Below are 14,226 nucleotides of genomic sequence, written 5' to 3' on the forward strand. Positions count from 1 at the left end.
CCCTACCAACTATCAAAACACACACACGGTACTCCTAGAGCCCAGCCCTTTGAATGTCTGAAATGGAGACCAGGTCACAGCTTATGACGGGGTACAGAAATAGCCACAGCATGGGGCGCGAATGCTTTGAACTGGAGCACTGATGACTTACATTTATGTGAGTGTTACATTGGCATATAAATGTCTCACCCTGCACAGCAGGTGGTTTTTGTGTATAAATGTTAGCGTTGATACTTAACACCAGCCCTTAATCAGTGATGATCCCTTACTGGTAAAGGACATTTCACACTAAACGTGTGATAAGTATTAACCTCACAAAACCTTCAGAATGCTTATGAAAGGGAAGGAGCAAAAACATCATGGTCATGTGCTGATATTATGAGATCACTGGACATATGTTGTGATAGCTATATTAAGTGTGATTGACTATCTGGTTTTGCCCGTCTCTATCAGGTCTTGGTGCAATTCAAGGCCCTTTCGCAGCGTTTAATATGGAGGACCGTGTGCCAGTGTTGATCGCAGCATCAGGAGCAATGCTGAACACTACTCTTAATTGGTGTTAAGAGCTGTATTGGTGTCAGGAAGGCTGCAGATGGCTGTGTAGGCTGGTAGACAACACACAGATGAGCATGCCGCTCTAGCCCTGGGATTTAAGTGCAGAGAGAGAGAGGGTGGCAGAGGGGGAGAAAGAGAGAGAGGCAGAGAGAGAGGGATAGAGAGAGAGAGAGACAGGGGGCAGAGAAAGCAAGAGGCAGAAAGAGAGTGGGGGGAGAGAGAGAGTAACTGGATGCGCCACTGTATCCATCACTACCAGTGATGTTATTAGGCTTTCACAATCAGTCTTTAAAAAGAGAGCAATTCACCCCCTCTTTCCCCTTTTAATTTTAATGTAATCTTTTCTTACCCGTGCTTAGGATAAAATATAAATTATACACGCTTTAAGAGATCAAATCTACAAAGTTTAAAATGAACGGAAAGAGGGAGGGAAGGAGGGAGGGAGGAGTGTAGTGGGTGATTTGCAACTTCTGCAACACGAATTCCAATCTCCAGAAAGGAATGAAATGCCTGGGGGACACTGCCAAGTCACACGGACTGGGAGCGCGAGGACACACACACACAAAGTTGCGTAACATGTGGCACATATAAAGTATCACAAGGCTGACACATCAGAGGGGTCCAGGGTCTGTATCATGACTAATGTGAATGTAACGGAGGAATCAAATTCTGCAGCGCCCTCACTCGCTACTCTCTACAGACTCAGACAGACGCACGAGGCTAGCATCCAAAGCAAATGAGCCAAGTGACTTCAAGTTAAAGGCCATCGTCAGACCTTCAACATGATGGACTGAAGGGGTAGGATGATGATGTGATGGAAAGTGGGCCAAGTGACGGTGGTGGTCTGATGATGTGGTCTGGACATGACCGACAGGTGTTATGAGGGACGTGATGAACGGGTGTCACTAGCTACCAACTCAGTGCCAGAGTCACTGCAAATGAAAGGCTATGATGGAAAGACGTGATAGAGCGTGGGGCAGGTGGTTGGTCTGGTGATGTGATCTGGACATGATCAACAGGTGTTAAGAAGTTAATCTGGTACGGACGCTAGGCTCATGGTGAGGGGGCTTTGCTGTGTCATGGGCATGGTGTGGGGAATAAAATATGGTTGACACCTTTGGCAACCTTCATCTACAGACCACCTCTTCTCTAAAAATAAACGTGTTGCAGGTGTTTCAAAGAGAAGTACAGAGCAGTAAAACACATTGTGTCTCAGACAGAAGTGAAACCGGCTTCTCTCTCTAGCTTGGAGGTCAAATTATTCCATTGACTCCAGTAGTGCTTGGTGAGATTGTACTCAACAGCATAGTGCTTTGGTGGGGGGGGGGGGGGGGACTGACTGCTGGAGTTGTTCTCAGCTCCAACTGTAACAGACTGACTGCTGGAGTTGTTCTCAGCTCCAACTGTAACAGACTGACTGCTGGAGTTGTTCTCAGCTCCAACTGTAACAGACTGACTGCTGGAGTTGTTCTCAGCTCCAACTGTAACAGACTGACTGCTGGAGTTGTTCTCAGCTCCAACTGTAACAGACTGACTGCTGGAGTTGTTCTCAGCTCCAACTGTAACAGACTGACTGCTGGAGTTGTTCTCAGCTCCAACTGTAACAGACTCACAAGTGGAGGTCAGCAATTAGGCCTAGCCCTGTCTATAGCAGTGTGTCTATAGCAGGATTCTATTAGATTTTTTGGGGTGTTAATGTTGGACATAAGACGGTAAAAACACCAGCAAATCAGCTCCAAGTGATTTAGATTTTAGAAATCTGTTCGAAAGTATTCCCACGCAAAATCATATACAAATGTAAGCAAGGTTTGAAATTATTATGTTATAGTCAAATGTTATATCCGTTTGGGCTTCTTGCGGTCAATTAGCAGTCCCCTGACCACCGCTCAAGAAAGAAATCGTCCCGCAGCTCAATCTAGTTGACGATCCCTGGACTACAGCTATCTTTTATCTAGGACAACTTTGGACTCCAGTCTATTCTCCTCTTGTGCTTTTCTCTCCCTCTTTTCTCTCATCTCCTTCCTTTCGCTCCCTATTTTTTCCCCTCCCACTCTTCTCTCATCTCCAGTCTTTTGTCAAAACCAAACAGCCTCAGGCAGTTAGGCCCAATCTGACAGGACATTTGCAGTGTGTGTGCTAGTCACTTACAGAGAGTGGTTTTGGACTGTGTGTGTGTGTATATATATCGGCACACATGTTTGTTTTCATGATGTGGTGCCGTAGCTGGTTGCCGATGTGGATGGAAGCCTTTTCAAAACGACAGGTCCCCAAACGGAAAGCTGTTATCACATGCAAATGGCCTCTCTGTCAAGGACATCAGTGGGAATGAGTACAAATGAAAAGGAAGCACCCCAAAAGTTATTTATTTCTATTGACAATCAAAGCGCTTTGCACCGGCCATTAAGCCGTTTTCTTCCCCTAGCAGGCATTCAGAATGGCCGCCTCCCTCCCTCTCCGGATAGAGCCATGCTGTTATTAGTGTTGTAAATGGGCAGAGACAACAAACTGCAAATGGGGCCATTTCTGTGGACGGACGGCTCTGGGAAGTCTTGACATGCCGTAATGGTCAGGCAACAGGGGAGAGAGGAGTCTTCAGTGTGACAGCCAATGAATGCACACTGGGCATTTGCAGCTGCGTAAAACAAATCTAAGGAAAATTTCCCAGCCAAGTCTTGTAACCCAGCCCGAGTGTTCTTTGGCGAGGTGGCTAGAAATAATACGACTAGAATTGATTCCCTGATAGATGATGATTCTGCTGCAATCTAGGGTACTTACAGTGCCTTCAGAAAGTATTCACACCCTTGACTTTTTCCCAGTGTGCGAATTATGGGGACGCTAGGAGGGGCTCAGCTACCCTGAATGAGACATTAGCTCCCCTAAATGCAAAAAAAGTCAAACTTCGGGAGGATGTAAATAATGCTAATTTAACCATTCTCCTATTTGTTTAAAATTCAGGGGTAAATATGTTTTACAGTGGCAAAAATGAAAATAAAAACATCCAAATGAAACCAACATCCCCCCCTCTCTCATGGTTTAAACCATTTATTTCTACGTAGCGGCAAACCTTCTCTCTGTCCACGGCGCTGTCCACTCAGTAGTGCTGAGCTTCTTTAAACGCATAGATTTTCCTTTGTACTTGCTCATCTTGGCCATTTGTTTGCCATATGCCCTTGATTTAAAACAAATTGCCTTTATTCCAATGCTTTAGATTTATTCATTGATTTATCATTGTTTGCTTTTAACAGTCAGCTGTTTAGAGCGCTCATTGCTTTGTTTTTCAGGTGCACGCGGGTAGCCTATCGCTGTTCTCCGTGCCGTCCGTGGCCAGAAGTAGTAGACCAATTATTTAGCTTGATTATTTTCTATCAACATTTGTTGTTTCCTGGATCAGCTGATGATGGTTGCCAATATCACTAGCATTCCATTTCGCAATGGCTACATTATTTTGGATTTGTGTGCCCATGAGAACTGTTTTCACGGCGAAACATAATTAAATGTTACTTAGGCATAGGTACACTTACAGTGAATTTCTCCAAAATCAAGGAATCGTATAGGGTTTAAATTCAATGTTCTAATTCAATTGTTAAATGCTTAATAATTACAAATAACTCTGTCATAAATGTCATTAATGTAAGGAAAGAAAGGTAGTGTTTTATGTCACACGATCTGTGAAGACTCCAAGCATTCAACTCATGAATTATGGACAACTCATGAACTAGGGTGTAAAACATGTTTTGATTCAACTTGTGTATTATATTGAATGTAGGCTACCTGTTCTGCGTGTGTTCATATGTGTAACATTTCCTCGGCTGAGAGGGTAGAGTACTGGCAGTAGTATAGGCCTAGCAGAGGGTAAACGTAACTAAATGCAGTTTACCCACCTTTTTCAGAAAGGTGGGGGGGCAGTGCAAATAGTCCGGGTAGCCATGATTAGCTGTTCAGGAGTCTTATGGCTTGGGGGTAGAAGCTGTTGAGAAGTCTTTTGGACCTAGACTTGGCACTCCGGTACCGCTTGCCGTGCGGTAGCAGAGAGAACAGTCTATGACTAGGGTGGCTGGAGTCTTTGACAATTTTGAGGGCCTTCCTCTGACACCGCCTGGTATAGAGGTCCTGGATGGCAGGAAGCTTGGCCCCAGTGATGTACTGGGCCGTACGCACTACCCTCTGTAGTGCCTTGCGGTCGGAGGCCAAGCAGTTGCCATACCAGGCGGTGATGCAACCAGTCAGGATGCTCTCGATGGTGCAGCTGTAGAATTTGTTGAGGATCTGAGGACCCATGCCAAATCTTTTCAGTCTCCTGAGGGGGAAGTATGCAAGCGCGAGAGTACATGCATTGCACTGTTTGGATTATTTTGGAGTGGACGAACATGCACAGGTAGCCTACTTTTTTTTAAGTGATTTGTTTGACAATCAGACGAAAGCATCATGACTGGTTGTGTTCATGCCACATTAAATAGTAATACATATTTACTGTTAAATTATGTCTTTATTATTAGGCCCATAAAAAAAGGATTCTCAGGGTTATCACCATTCGGCCAATGGATCAACAACATTGTAGTTACTCCACAATACTAACCTAATTGACAGAGTGAAAGGAAGACTGAAAAATATTCCAAATCATACATCCTGTTTGTAACAAGGCACTAAAGTAATACTGCAAAATAATGTGGCAAAGCAATTTACTTTTTGTCCTGAATAGAAAGTGTTATGTTTGGGCCAAATCCAATACGGAGTACCACTCTCCATATTTTAATGTTATGGGTATGCTTGTAATCTATCTTTAAGGACTGGGGAGTTTCTCGGGATAAAAAAGAAACGGAACGGAGCTAAGCACAGGCAAAATCCTAGAGGAAAACCTGGTTCAGTCTGCTTTCCACAAGACACTGGGAGATTAATTCATCTTTCAGCAGGAAAATAACGTAAAACACAAGGCCAGATCTACACTGGAGTTGCTTACCAAGAAGACAGGGAATGTGGCTGAGTTACAGTTTTGACTTACATCTATGACAAGACCTGAAAATGGTTGTCTAGCAGTGATAAACAACCAATTTGACAGAGCTTGCATACTCTTTTCAACAATAATTCAAATGTTGACCAATCCAGGTGTGGAAAGCTCTTAGAGACTTACCCAGAAAGACTCACAGCTGTAATCTCTGCCAAAGGTGATTCTAACATGTATTGACTAAGGGGGTTGAATACTTATCTAATAAAGATTAAACAATTTATTTGTATTATTATGATAATTTATTTTTTTACAAATGTTAGAATCTGTCTTCCACTTTGACATTAAAGTATTTTGTGCAGATCATTTACAAAAAATTACAATTAAATACATTTTAATCCCACTTTGTAACAACAAAATGTGGAAAAAGTCAAGGGGTGTGAATACTTTATGAAGGTTTTTTCTGTCCGTCTGTGTTCAAGTGCCGATTATTAATGAAACAGAGGGGTTGGGAGTAATGCAGGAAGCCAGTGCTTCACTAGTTTTTTCAACCTGGTCCTGGGGATGTGCACATTTTTCTTCCAGCTCAGCATTAACATGCCTGATTCAACGAACCACCACGAAGTTGGCTATTAAGTAGAATCAGGTGTGTTGGTGCTGGGCTGCAACAAAAGTCTGCACACTATGTAACTTTCCAGGAGCAGGGTTGAAGAACACTGCTGGAGCCAAACCATTTCAAGAACCTCAGTGTGAGGACTGTGAACAAACTAGCAGAGTTTTAGCTAATTCCAAAAGGGATTCCAGGTGCCCTGCCATCCAAGTTAGATGTCAGAAGTAATGAGACTTCTCAAATCAATGAATATGAATTGAAGAGAAGATGAGAGGAGTAGCGGAACGTTCCACACCATTCCTCTCCTAATATCAGGCAGCGAGCCAATCCTACCGACCACTGTGGAGATATCAGCCTTAAACGCAGACTCTCACCCCGCTCACCGGAAATTCAATTTGTTCCATAAACCAGGTGGATAAAAAAGCAATTAGTCACAGTGCCCTCTTTTCACGATCTGTTTCTTAAAGATATCTCCTCTTCTTTCCACCGCCTAACAAATAAGCCTCCAGATTAGTGATGTGTGCGTTCACAGGGAGGGAGTGTTCCCACAGTTCGTGGAGTCAGCCACCCGCGAAACGTGGTGCTGAGTCTTTATCGGAAGCGTCGGTCCACCGCGACCAGTCTGTGACCAGACGGAAGGATCAGACCTGTCAATCACTTTGAGAGACGGGAACCGCGCACCCCTCAATCTCTGCCGCCACCCTGTGGCGATGCTAACCACAGGGAGATAATGGTTTGATAGCAGGGGATCGTCGGGATGTCGCAGTGGGATGGAGGGCTAGAGAACGGAGAGATGGAGCGCGTGACACAGAAACACTTCCTTTACACCTATTAGATCAGACCTATATTGTATCTTCCTGTTCTTACCAGGGTCGTTTGGGTGGTCGGTTGGTAGAGAGAAGAGTCCCTAGGATAAGAGGGAGTGAAGAGAGAGCACGGCTCCAATTTACACCCGGGGTATTAGGTGGAACCTAAGTGTGACCGTGCAAAGTGCCTGGGAATCATTTCACATATTCACTTTTTATTCTGTCAATCTATTTATTCAGAGACCAACTTGACGGAGCGGGTAGTGTGGAGAGCAGAGAGAACATCTCATGTTTGAGTCATGTCCTGGCTGCATTCTTAAAATGGCCGAATGGAAGGAACAACACCTGTTGATTGAGTGAAGACGTGGAGATGCCCTGTTGTCTGCCACTAATATTGGAGCCTTCCTCTCGGATGATGAGGATGTACACACACACACACACACACACAGAGTGAGGGCAGACTCGGGTCTCCAACAGAGCACGAACAAGAGGAGATTATATTAGGCTGGGAAATCAGGAGCATCCATCTGAAAAGGGGGAGAGTGACACCAGCAGACCCAGAGAAGACCTGACAAGCCTGGGGAGGATTAGGGGCCAGTCCCCCATCCACCCCCAATAACTTTTTCTCCTTCCTTCAATCCCCATGTCATAGTCTACCCCACCCCATCCACCCCTCATGCTCCTTTCCTCTGCCCAAACCTCACTTCCCTCATCAGCTGCTCAACAGCATTGACTAGGGCCCATTAAAATGACTGGTGATTTTCTCCCATCTGAGAGACAGAATTAGTCTCTAATGTTGATTTAACGGTAAAAATGTATTACCATTTCATGTGGCTCTGGGCTTGGGAGCGACAGAATGAAGGGATGAAAGGAGAAAGGGAAGCCTTGGAGATCAGCGTGTAGTGTGGCTGGGATTAGGAAGGGGACATTGCCAGTTATAATGTGGCTAGGAAATGACTGGAGGGATGGCACAGCTTAAATGGTCTCATTGCAGATAACATGAATGGATGAATGGCGTTTTCACAAGACCGTAAACTGTGGAAGGGCATTGTGCTAAAAATAAAACACACGACCACTATTACACAACTCATTACTTTCATACTCGGGGATGTGTTCAGCATTACTTAGAAAATAATTAGGAGGTAATACACACACACACACACACACACACACCCCATCACTTACCGTGAGTCTCTGTTGATCGACCACTAGTGCAGGTGGTGGAGGGGGAGGGATCTGTGGAGGCTCCTCTGTCCTGTCAGTTGATCCCTTCGACTGCTCTGATTGGCTCATTCTGCACTTCCTCCCCTTGGACCAGCCTGGAACAGGAAGAGAGAACAGGTCAATGATACAGCCCACCTACAATCTCGCCTTTTACCTATATGTTTATCACCATCATTTCTCCAGGTAGGTTATTAGAACATACTGAACCATAGCATATCCATACACCAAGGCTTGTTTGGATGGAAGCAAAGGCCTGACAATCAAAGATGAGAAGAACAGCTGGCCCGCTACATTCAGAGCCTGTGCTCTGTTGGCTTATAGTTTACTGCTACCATCGTTAGTGGTAATACACTGTCTGTAGGATCCAAAAAAGCCACAACAGAGGAAGCAGAAATCTCCCCCGGCCACCTCTACTACCCCAGTCCTTCCAAATCACCCAGTAGCGCCGGGTTTCCAGCTGGCCCCTGATAATCCACAGCCCTGAGTCGTTAAATCACACACAGGCCTTTTGGCTTGTCCCAGACACTACACACACACACACACACGTACTGTAACGGTGTATTGTGTACGTATGCATACACAGCCACAAACGCATGTGCACACACACACACATGCTGACAAACTCACAGACCTATTGGCTTGTCCCAGACACTACACGCCACTAAATTAATGGGCAACGGTTCAAGCCCAAAGAAAAAATTATGTGAGAGAGAAAAAAATAAATCTTAAGGGTGGTTTTGGATAGTCTACAAAGGTACAAGACCTCAGAGACTTTTGACGGTTTCATTGAAATATGCTGTCTGATAGTATTTCATATTTCATATGCCATATGTCTTGGATAATTCACACCCTGACGTTTTACAAGCAAACCCAGTGTAAATCAAATATCTTGGATGACAATCAACAAAATGATTATATTTCGGTTCTTTTACAGTGAATTAAAAAGTAATGCGAGGTTAGTCTGACCGTGTTCAAATCTGTGGACGTGTTTCTAGTCCGTCTGGTGCTCTCGGGGAAAGATCAGAACTTGCCATCTGTACTCAGAGTAACTCAAATTAACCCACTGACATGATGCATTATTTAAACGCAAGTCTGAGTTAGACATGCATATATCAAGTCAGGATTCTACCCCAAGACAGCTATGGTGCACTAGGAGTAGGTAAAAGTTAGCCACAGATAACCCCTCAGTACCTTCTCTGTCCTGCTCCTCCTCACCCGTCTCCGTGTCTCCTGTCCTCCCGTCCTGAGGGCGGCGCTCCTGAGTTCCTCTGCTCACTGCAGAAGCCGACACGTCCTCTTCCCCCTCTGACCCTTCACCTTTGACCTCTGTAGGCCCCTCTCTCTCAGAGCTCTTGAGGGCCTGGGAATCCAGGCTGTCCATGGACTCATTCCCGTTCACACACTCCTCCTGAGGGACAGGGGGTGCTGTGGCCGGCGTGGGGGCTGACAACTGCTGCTCAGCCTTGGACTGGACCTCCTCGTCTTTAGGCTGGACCTCCTCAACATCCATGGGCTGGAAACCTTCCTCCTTAGGCTTAGGATCATCAGGCTTGGCTTGGGGGTTCTCGCTTTCGGCTTGGGAACCCTCATCTTTAGACTGGATCTCCTTCTCCTGGGATTGAGGCTCCTTGTTTTTACAATGAGAATCATCACTTTTACATGGGGAAGACTCACTTTTAGACTGGAGGTCTCTGTCTGTGGATGTAGAATTGGCTTTGTCGTCTGTAGCTGATGTCTCTTCTTCCTTGGGCCCTGTCCCTGTGCTGCTTTCCCCTTGGGTCTTGGTCCTCTGGCCCCTAGGGGCCTCGGGGGGCTCATTGGAGCTCTCCTCCTCCGTGGAGATGCCGTGTGTGTGAGGGTTTGTGTGGTGTCCGTTGGGCTGAGGGTCCATGGTGTCACAGGAAGACTCTTCATCCTGAGTCAGACAGGAGTCGCTGGGTACCCCCATTTCCGGCTCAGGCTCCGCACCTTCATCCTCCTCCTCTTCCTCCGTTCCCTTCTTGTAGTTCTTCTTCTTCCTAATGATGCCCCGCCCCCAAGATGGACGCCGACGCGCTTTCCTCTTTATGTGATCTGGAAGCAGAGAGGAAAAAAACTAATTTGTTTAGTTCAGTCACATGGAACACAGAACTTATGCTAGTACAACCACACCAGGTTCTGCTCGCACACACCAGTCTTAACTACACAAGAGAGCTACAGGGGGTGCAGGCTTTTGTTCCAGACCTGCTCTAACACACTTGATTCAATTAGTGGTCTAAATAGAAGACCATGATTAGTTGATGTGAAGACATGGAGAGACAGAATCCTTACAAATGGACCTTCAATAAGTGGTAATTCACTGGACTGACATGACAGTGGACCAACTAATACCAAGCAATTGAGTTGCCCTGTTAATGCTCCCTGCCAGGTCTTAAATGCTAGGGCGGCATCAGATGTCCACTCCATTGCGGTGGTCTGTGTGTGGCCTGTGTTCCACACGGCACAGGAAGGCGAGGTTAGTGGGCCCCACAAAGGGAGGCTGTCTGGGAGTAATTGCTAGGTGGATGAGGCAGGCTACTGAACACACACACACAGAGAGACAGAGACAGCGAGAGGGAGAGAAAGCTCAAACCTCTAATTGAAAACAATTGAAAGCAGCTCCAGATGTGCCCCATATCTCAGAGCCAAACTGGATTTGCCCACCATTTCCTCTCGCGGGGGGGGGATTTCCTATTACTCTCCAGTCAAAAGGTCTGGCATAACGGAGTTGCCACCCTCTCTATGGTGCAGAGGTCCTGGTAGAAATTACAGTATTTCTAGTGTGTGAGATGTTGACTGCATTTCTCTCTGTGGTTGTAATCAGAGAGCACTGGAAGAGAGAGGAAGAGATGAGGCGAAACAGAAAGGGAAAAGGAAAGAGAGGAAAGCAGAGCAGGGCTCCTGCAGCAGGGACATGACTGATGGAGGGATAGGGGGAGAAAGAGAGAGAAAATGTCTGCCATCTGTAAAAGAGCAGTAAAAGTGTCACAGGGCGCTGGCAAGAGTGCTTGACGCAGTGAAACTTCAGCAGGGTCAGATTCCACACGCTGTCCCTTTCAAACCACAGCCACAGGGTGCGTGTGCCAGGCCAACAATGTGTGTGCATGGGGATGAGGGTGTGTAACGTATCAGCCCCCCTGCCCAGACAAGCGTTTGAACCTGGCCATGAGTGGAATAGGCCGGGCCTGTCAGTTCAGTCAAAGCCTCCCCCATAAACCCATGGTGAGTTTTTGGTCTCAAAGGCATCAAAAGGCCTTTATAGAGGGAGATCCTCCAACAGTCACATCAGACACATGCTAGCTTCCTCATGATTATCTGTCTATCCTAATGTTAAGAAGACATTCATCTTCTCAGTCTCTGAACTGTACACCATCACTTAACCCTTTACACTCGTACATGTATACTGGTTGAAAATGGCAGATTAGGGCACTGATAAGAGCCTAAATTGGAACACAGTGGCTGCACAGCAACATTCTATAAATGACGTAAGAGCTCAGGCTCAGTGCTGTACAGGTTTGGAATGACAGATATTCTGAACTTGAGCACCGTACAGGACAAGAAGTCACCCCCATTTCTCCTGCAAATTGGGCAACTTTTGCTAATTTTTTGTTGTCTGAGTGAGGGAAATGCTGTAAATTAAGTACAGCGCATTCGGAAAGTATTCAGATACCTTAACTTTTCCACATTTTGTTACGTTACAGCCTTATTCTAAAATGGATTAAATTGTTTTTTTTCCCTCCCTCATCAATCTACACACAATACCCCGTAATGACAAAGCGAAAACAAGTTTTCAGAAATGTTTGCAAATTTATAAAAATGTAAAAGGAAATATCAAATTTACATAAGTATTCAGACCCTTTACTCAGTACTTTGTTGAAGCACCTTTGGCAGCGATTACAGCCTCGAGTCTTCTTGGGAATGACGCTACAAGCTCGGCACACCTGTATTTGGGGAGTTTCTCCTATTTCATAATTATTCAGACCCTTTGCAATGAGACTCGAAACTGAACTGAGGTGCATCCTGTTTCCATTGACCATCCTTGAGATGTTTCTACAACTTGATTGGAGTCCACCTGTGGTAAATTCAATGGGCTCTATGCACGCATCACTTCCGCATTGGCGTGAGGATGCTTGGGCATTTCCGGTTACCGGAAAAAAACATTAGACAGTGACAGTAGACCGTTATGATGGCAGAGATGAAGTTTACAAGGTGTTTGCTGGAGTTGCCTAAAGTATCTGATAATGATATAAGGAGGGTCGTCCGGACATCCAGTACGACACCACGTAGCAAACTGGATAAAGGCTTCACATTTTACGTTTCTTCTTTTCTTTGCAACTTTGAAGGTAATATGCTAACGCTAGCTAGCCTGAGCTAGAAGCCTTGCTTTGGTGTTTTAAGTCATGACTCCGTCCTGCTTCGGGTTAATCATGCTTTAAATAAAGTTTAATCATGTGTATATACCTCTCACTTCATGTGTTTGTACTTTTATGTAAGTATCAGGTAAAAACAGGGCTACAAATGAGATCTCTGTTAGAGCCCACTGCTACCGCTCAATGAAGAAACTAAAGCCACCACACCAGCTGAGAGTAGGACTAGATTAAGTGACACGTTCCGTTCAACACATGTTTTACTCGTTTAATGTTACCACAGCTTTGATTGCCATTGCTAAGAGAACACTTTAGAACTTTAGTGGTTTTCACGATAGCTGAACAGTGGTAGCCTAATACAGACCAGGGTAGCTGAGTGGGAATTGCCATGCTTTGTTGTTGGGTCTGTTGTAAACAAATTTTGGTTTGAAATGTAAACAATAATGAGATGACTACTTTTTCCTGACTTGATGACTGCAATGACAGTAACATATTCCACTCAGCTATTCTTCAAACTGCTGATGTTCTACTCAAAACTGTCCTGTCATCTTTACTTCTTTCTTTATAAACATATGGCCCAACTTCCTTGCCTTTGTACTTGATGTTTCTACTTTTCAAGAGGAATTAGGAGCAAAACCTTCACTCTACTGTTGTTATTGGTACTAGGCTACAATGTTGCACCACTCACCTACTGCTCTGCCAATACTGTTTGAAGGTAGGTAAATGGCACAAGACAATAGGTAAGTGGTGGGAGACAGTATAGCCAAGTGGTGCAAGACAGTAGGAAAGTGATGCAGAAAGCACAAAAGTGACACGAGACAGTAGATAAGTTGCTTCCACCAGTAAAAAGTAGAAAGAACAAGTTTTGCTCCTACTCCTGCTGCTGTAGACCCTCGTCTTTCAAAGCCCATTAAATTATGCTTCTGTGTATTTCAGATGACATTGCGTTATTCACAGAAAGTTGTGCTTGTTAAAAGCTACTGTTCCTGTGTGGCTGGGTGTGGGATATGCAATCATTTGGTTGCATTACTATATCAGACTGCCCATTACTCTGAATGTGGCATGTCTGTCGTCCCTCCTGTACTTTCGTACATTTACACATCATCGTGTTATAAGTCAATACGAAGTATTACAAGTAAAAACATTAACATAAACATTAAGATAAACAACAACAACGACGAAAATTAACCGTTTCGGATGTTTTTGACGACAAGCATTCAATGCTAGCATACGGTAGCACAGCATTCTACGATAACCGGAGGTTTACATCCATCCTGAGATTTAACCGGAAATACGTCATGCTCGCCTGTGCATATCGCCTATTGATTGGACATGATTTGGAAAGAAACACACCTGTCTATATAAGGTCCCACATTTGACAGTGCATGTCAGAGCAAAAACCAAGCCATGCGGTCGAAGGAATTGTCCGTAGAGCTCCAAAACAGGATTGTGTTGAGGCACAGATCTGGGGAAGGGTACCAAAACATTTCTGCAGCATTGAAGGTCACACTGGCCTCCGTCATTCTTAAATGGAATAAATTTGGAACCACCAAGACTCTTCCGTGAGCTGGCCACCCGGCCAAACTGAGCAATCGGGGGAGAAGGGCCTTGGTCACCGAGGTGACCAAGAACCTGATGGTCACTCTGACAGAGCTCCAGAGTTCCTCTGTGGAGATGGTAGAACCTTCCAGAAGGACAACTATC

General features: G+C 45.1%; 1 protein-coding gene across 1 annotated transcript in view; it reads right to left on the reverse strand.

The window, feature by feature from the left end:
- The window catches only part of LOC311108272 (ATPase family AAA domain-containing protein 2B-like), a 155,099-nt gene that overhangs the window by 13,299 nt on the left and 127,574 nt on the right, over nucleotides 1–14,226 (reverse strand). The window contains exons 25-26 of the mRNA XM_084150894.1: nucleotides 9,329–10,210; nucleotides 8,099–8,232 (exon numbers count right to left, since the gene is read on the reverse strand). Coding sequence (XP_084007020.1) covers nucleotides 8,099–8,232; nucleotides 9,329–10,210 — 1,016 coding nt within the window. The remainder of the gene's footprint in view (nucleotides 1–8,098; nucleotides 8,233–9,328; nucleotides 10,211–14,226) is intronic.

Source organism: Coregonus lavaretus, assembly GCF_964263955.1.
Source record: "Coregonus lavaretus genome assembly, chromosome: 33".
Taxonomy (NCBI): domain Eukaryota; kingdom Metazoa; phylum Chordata; class Actinopteri; order Salmoniformes; family Salmonidae; genus Coregonus; species Coregonus lavaretus.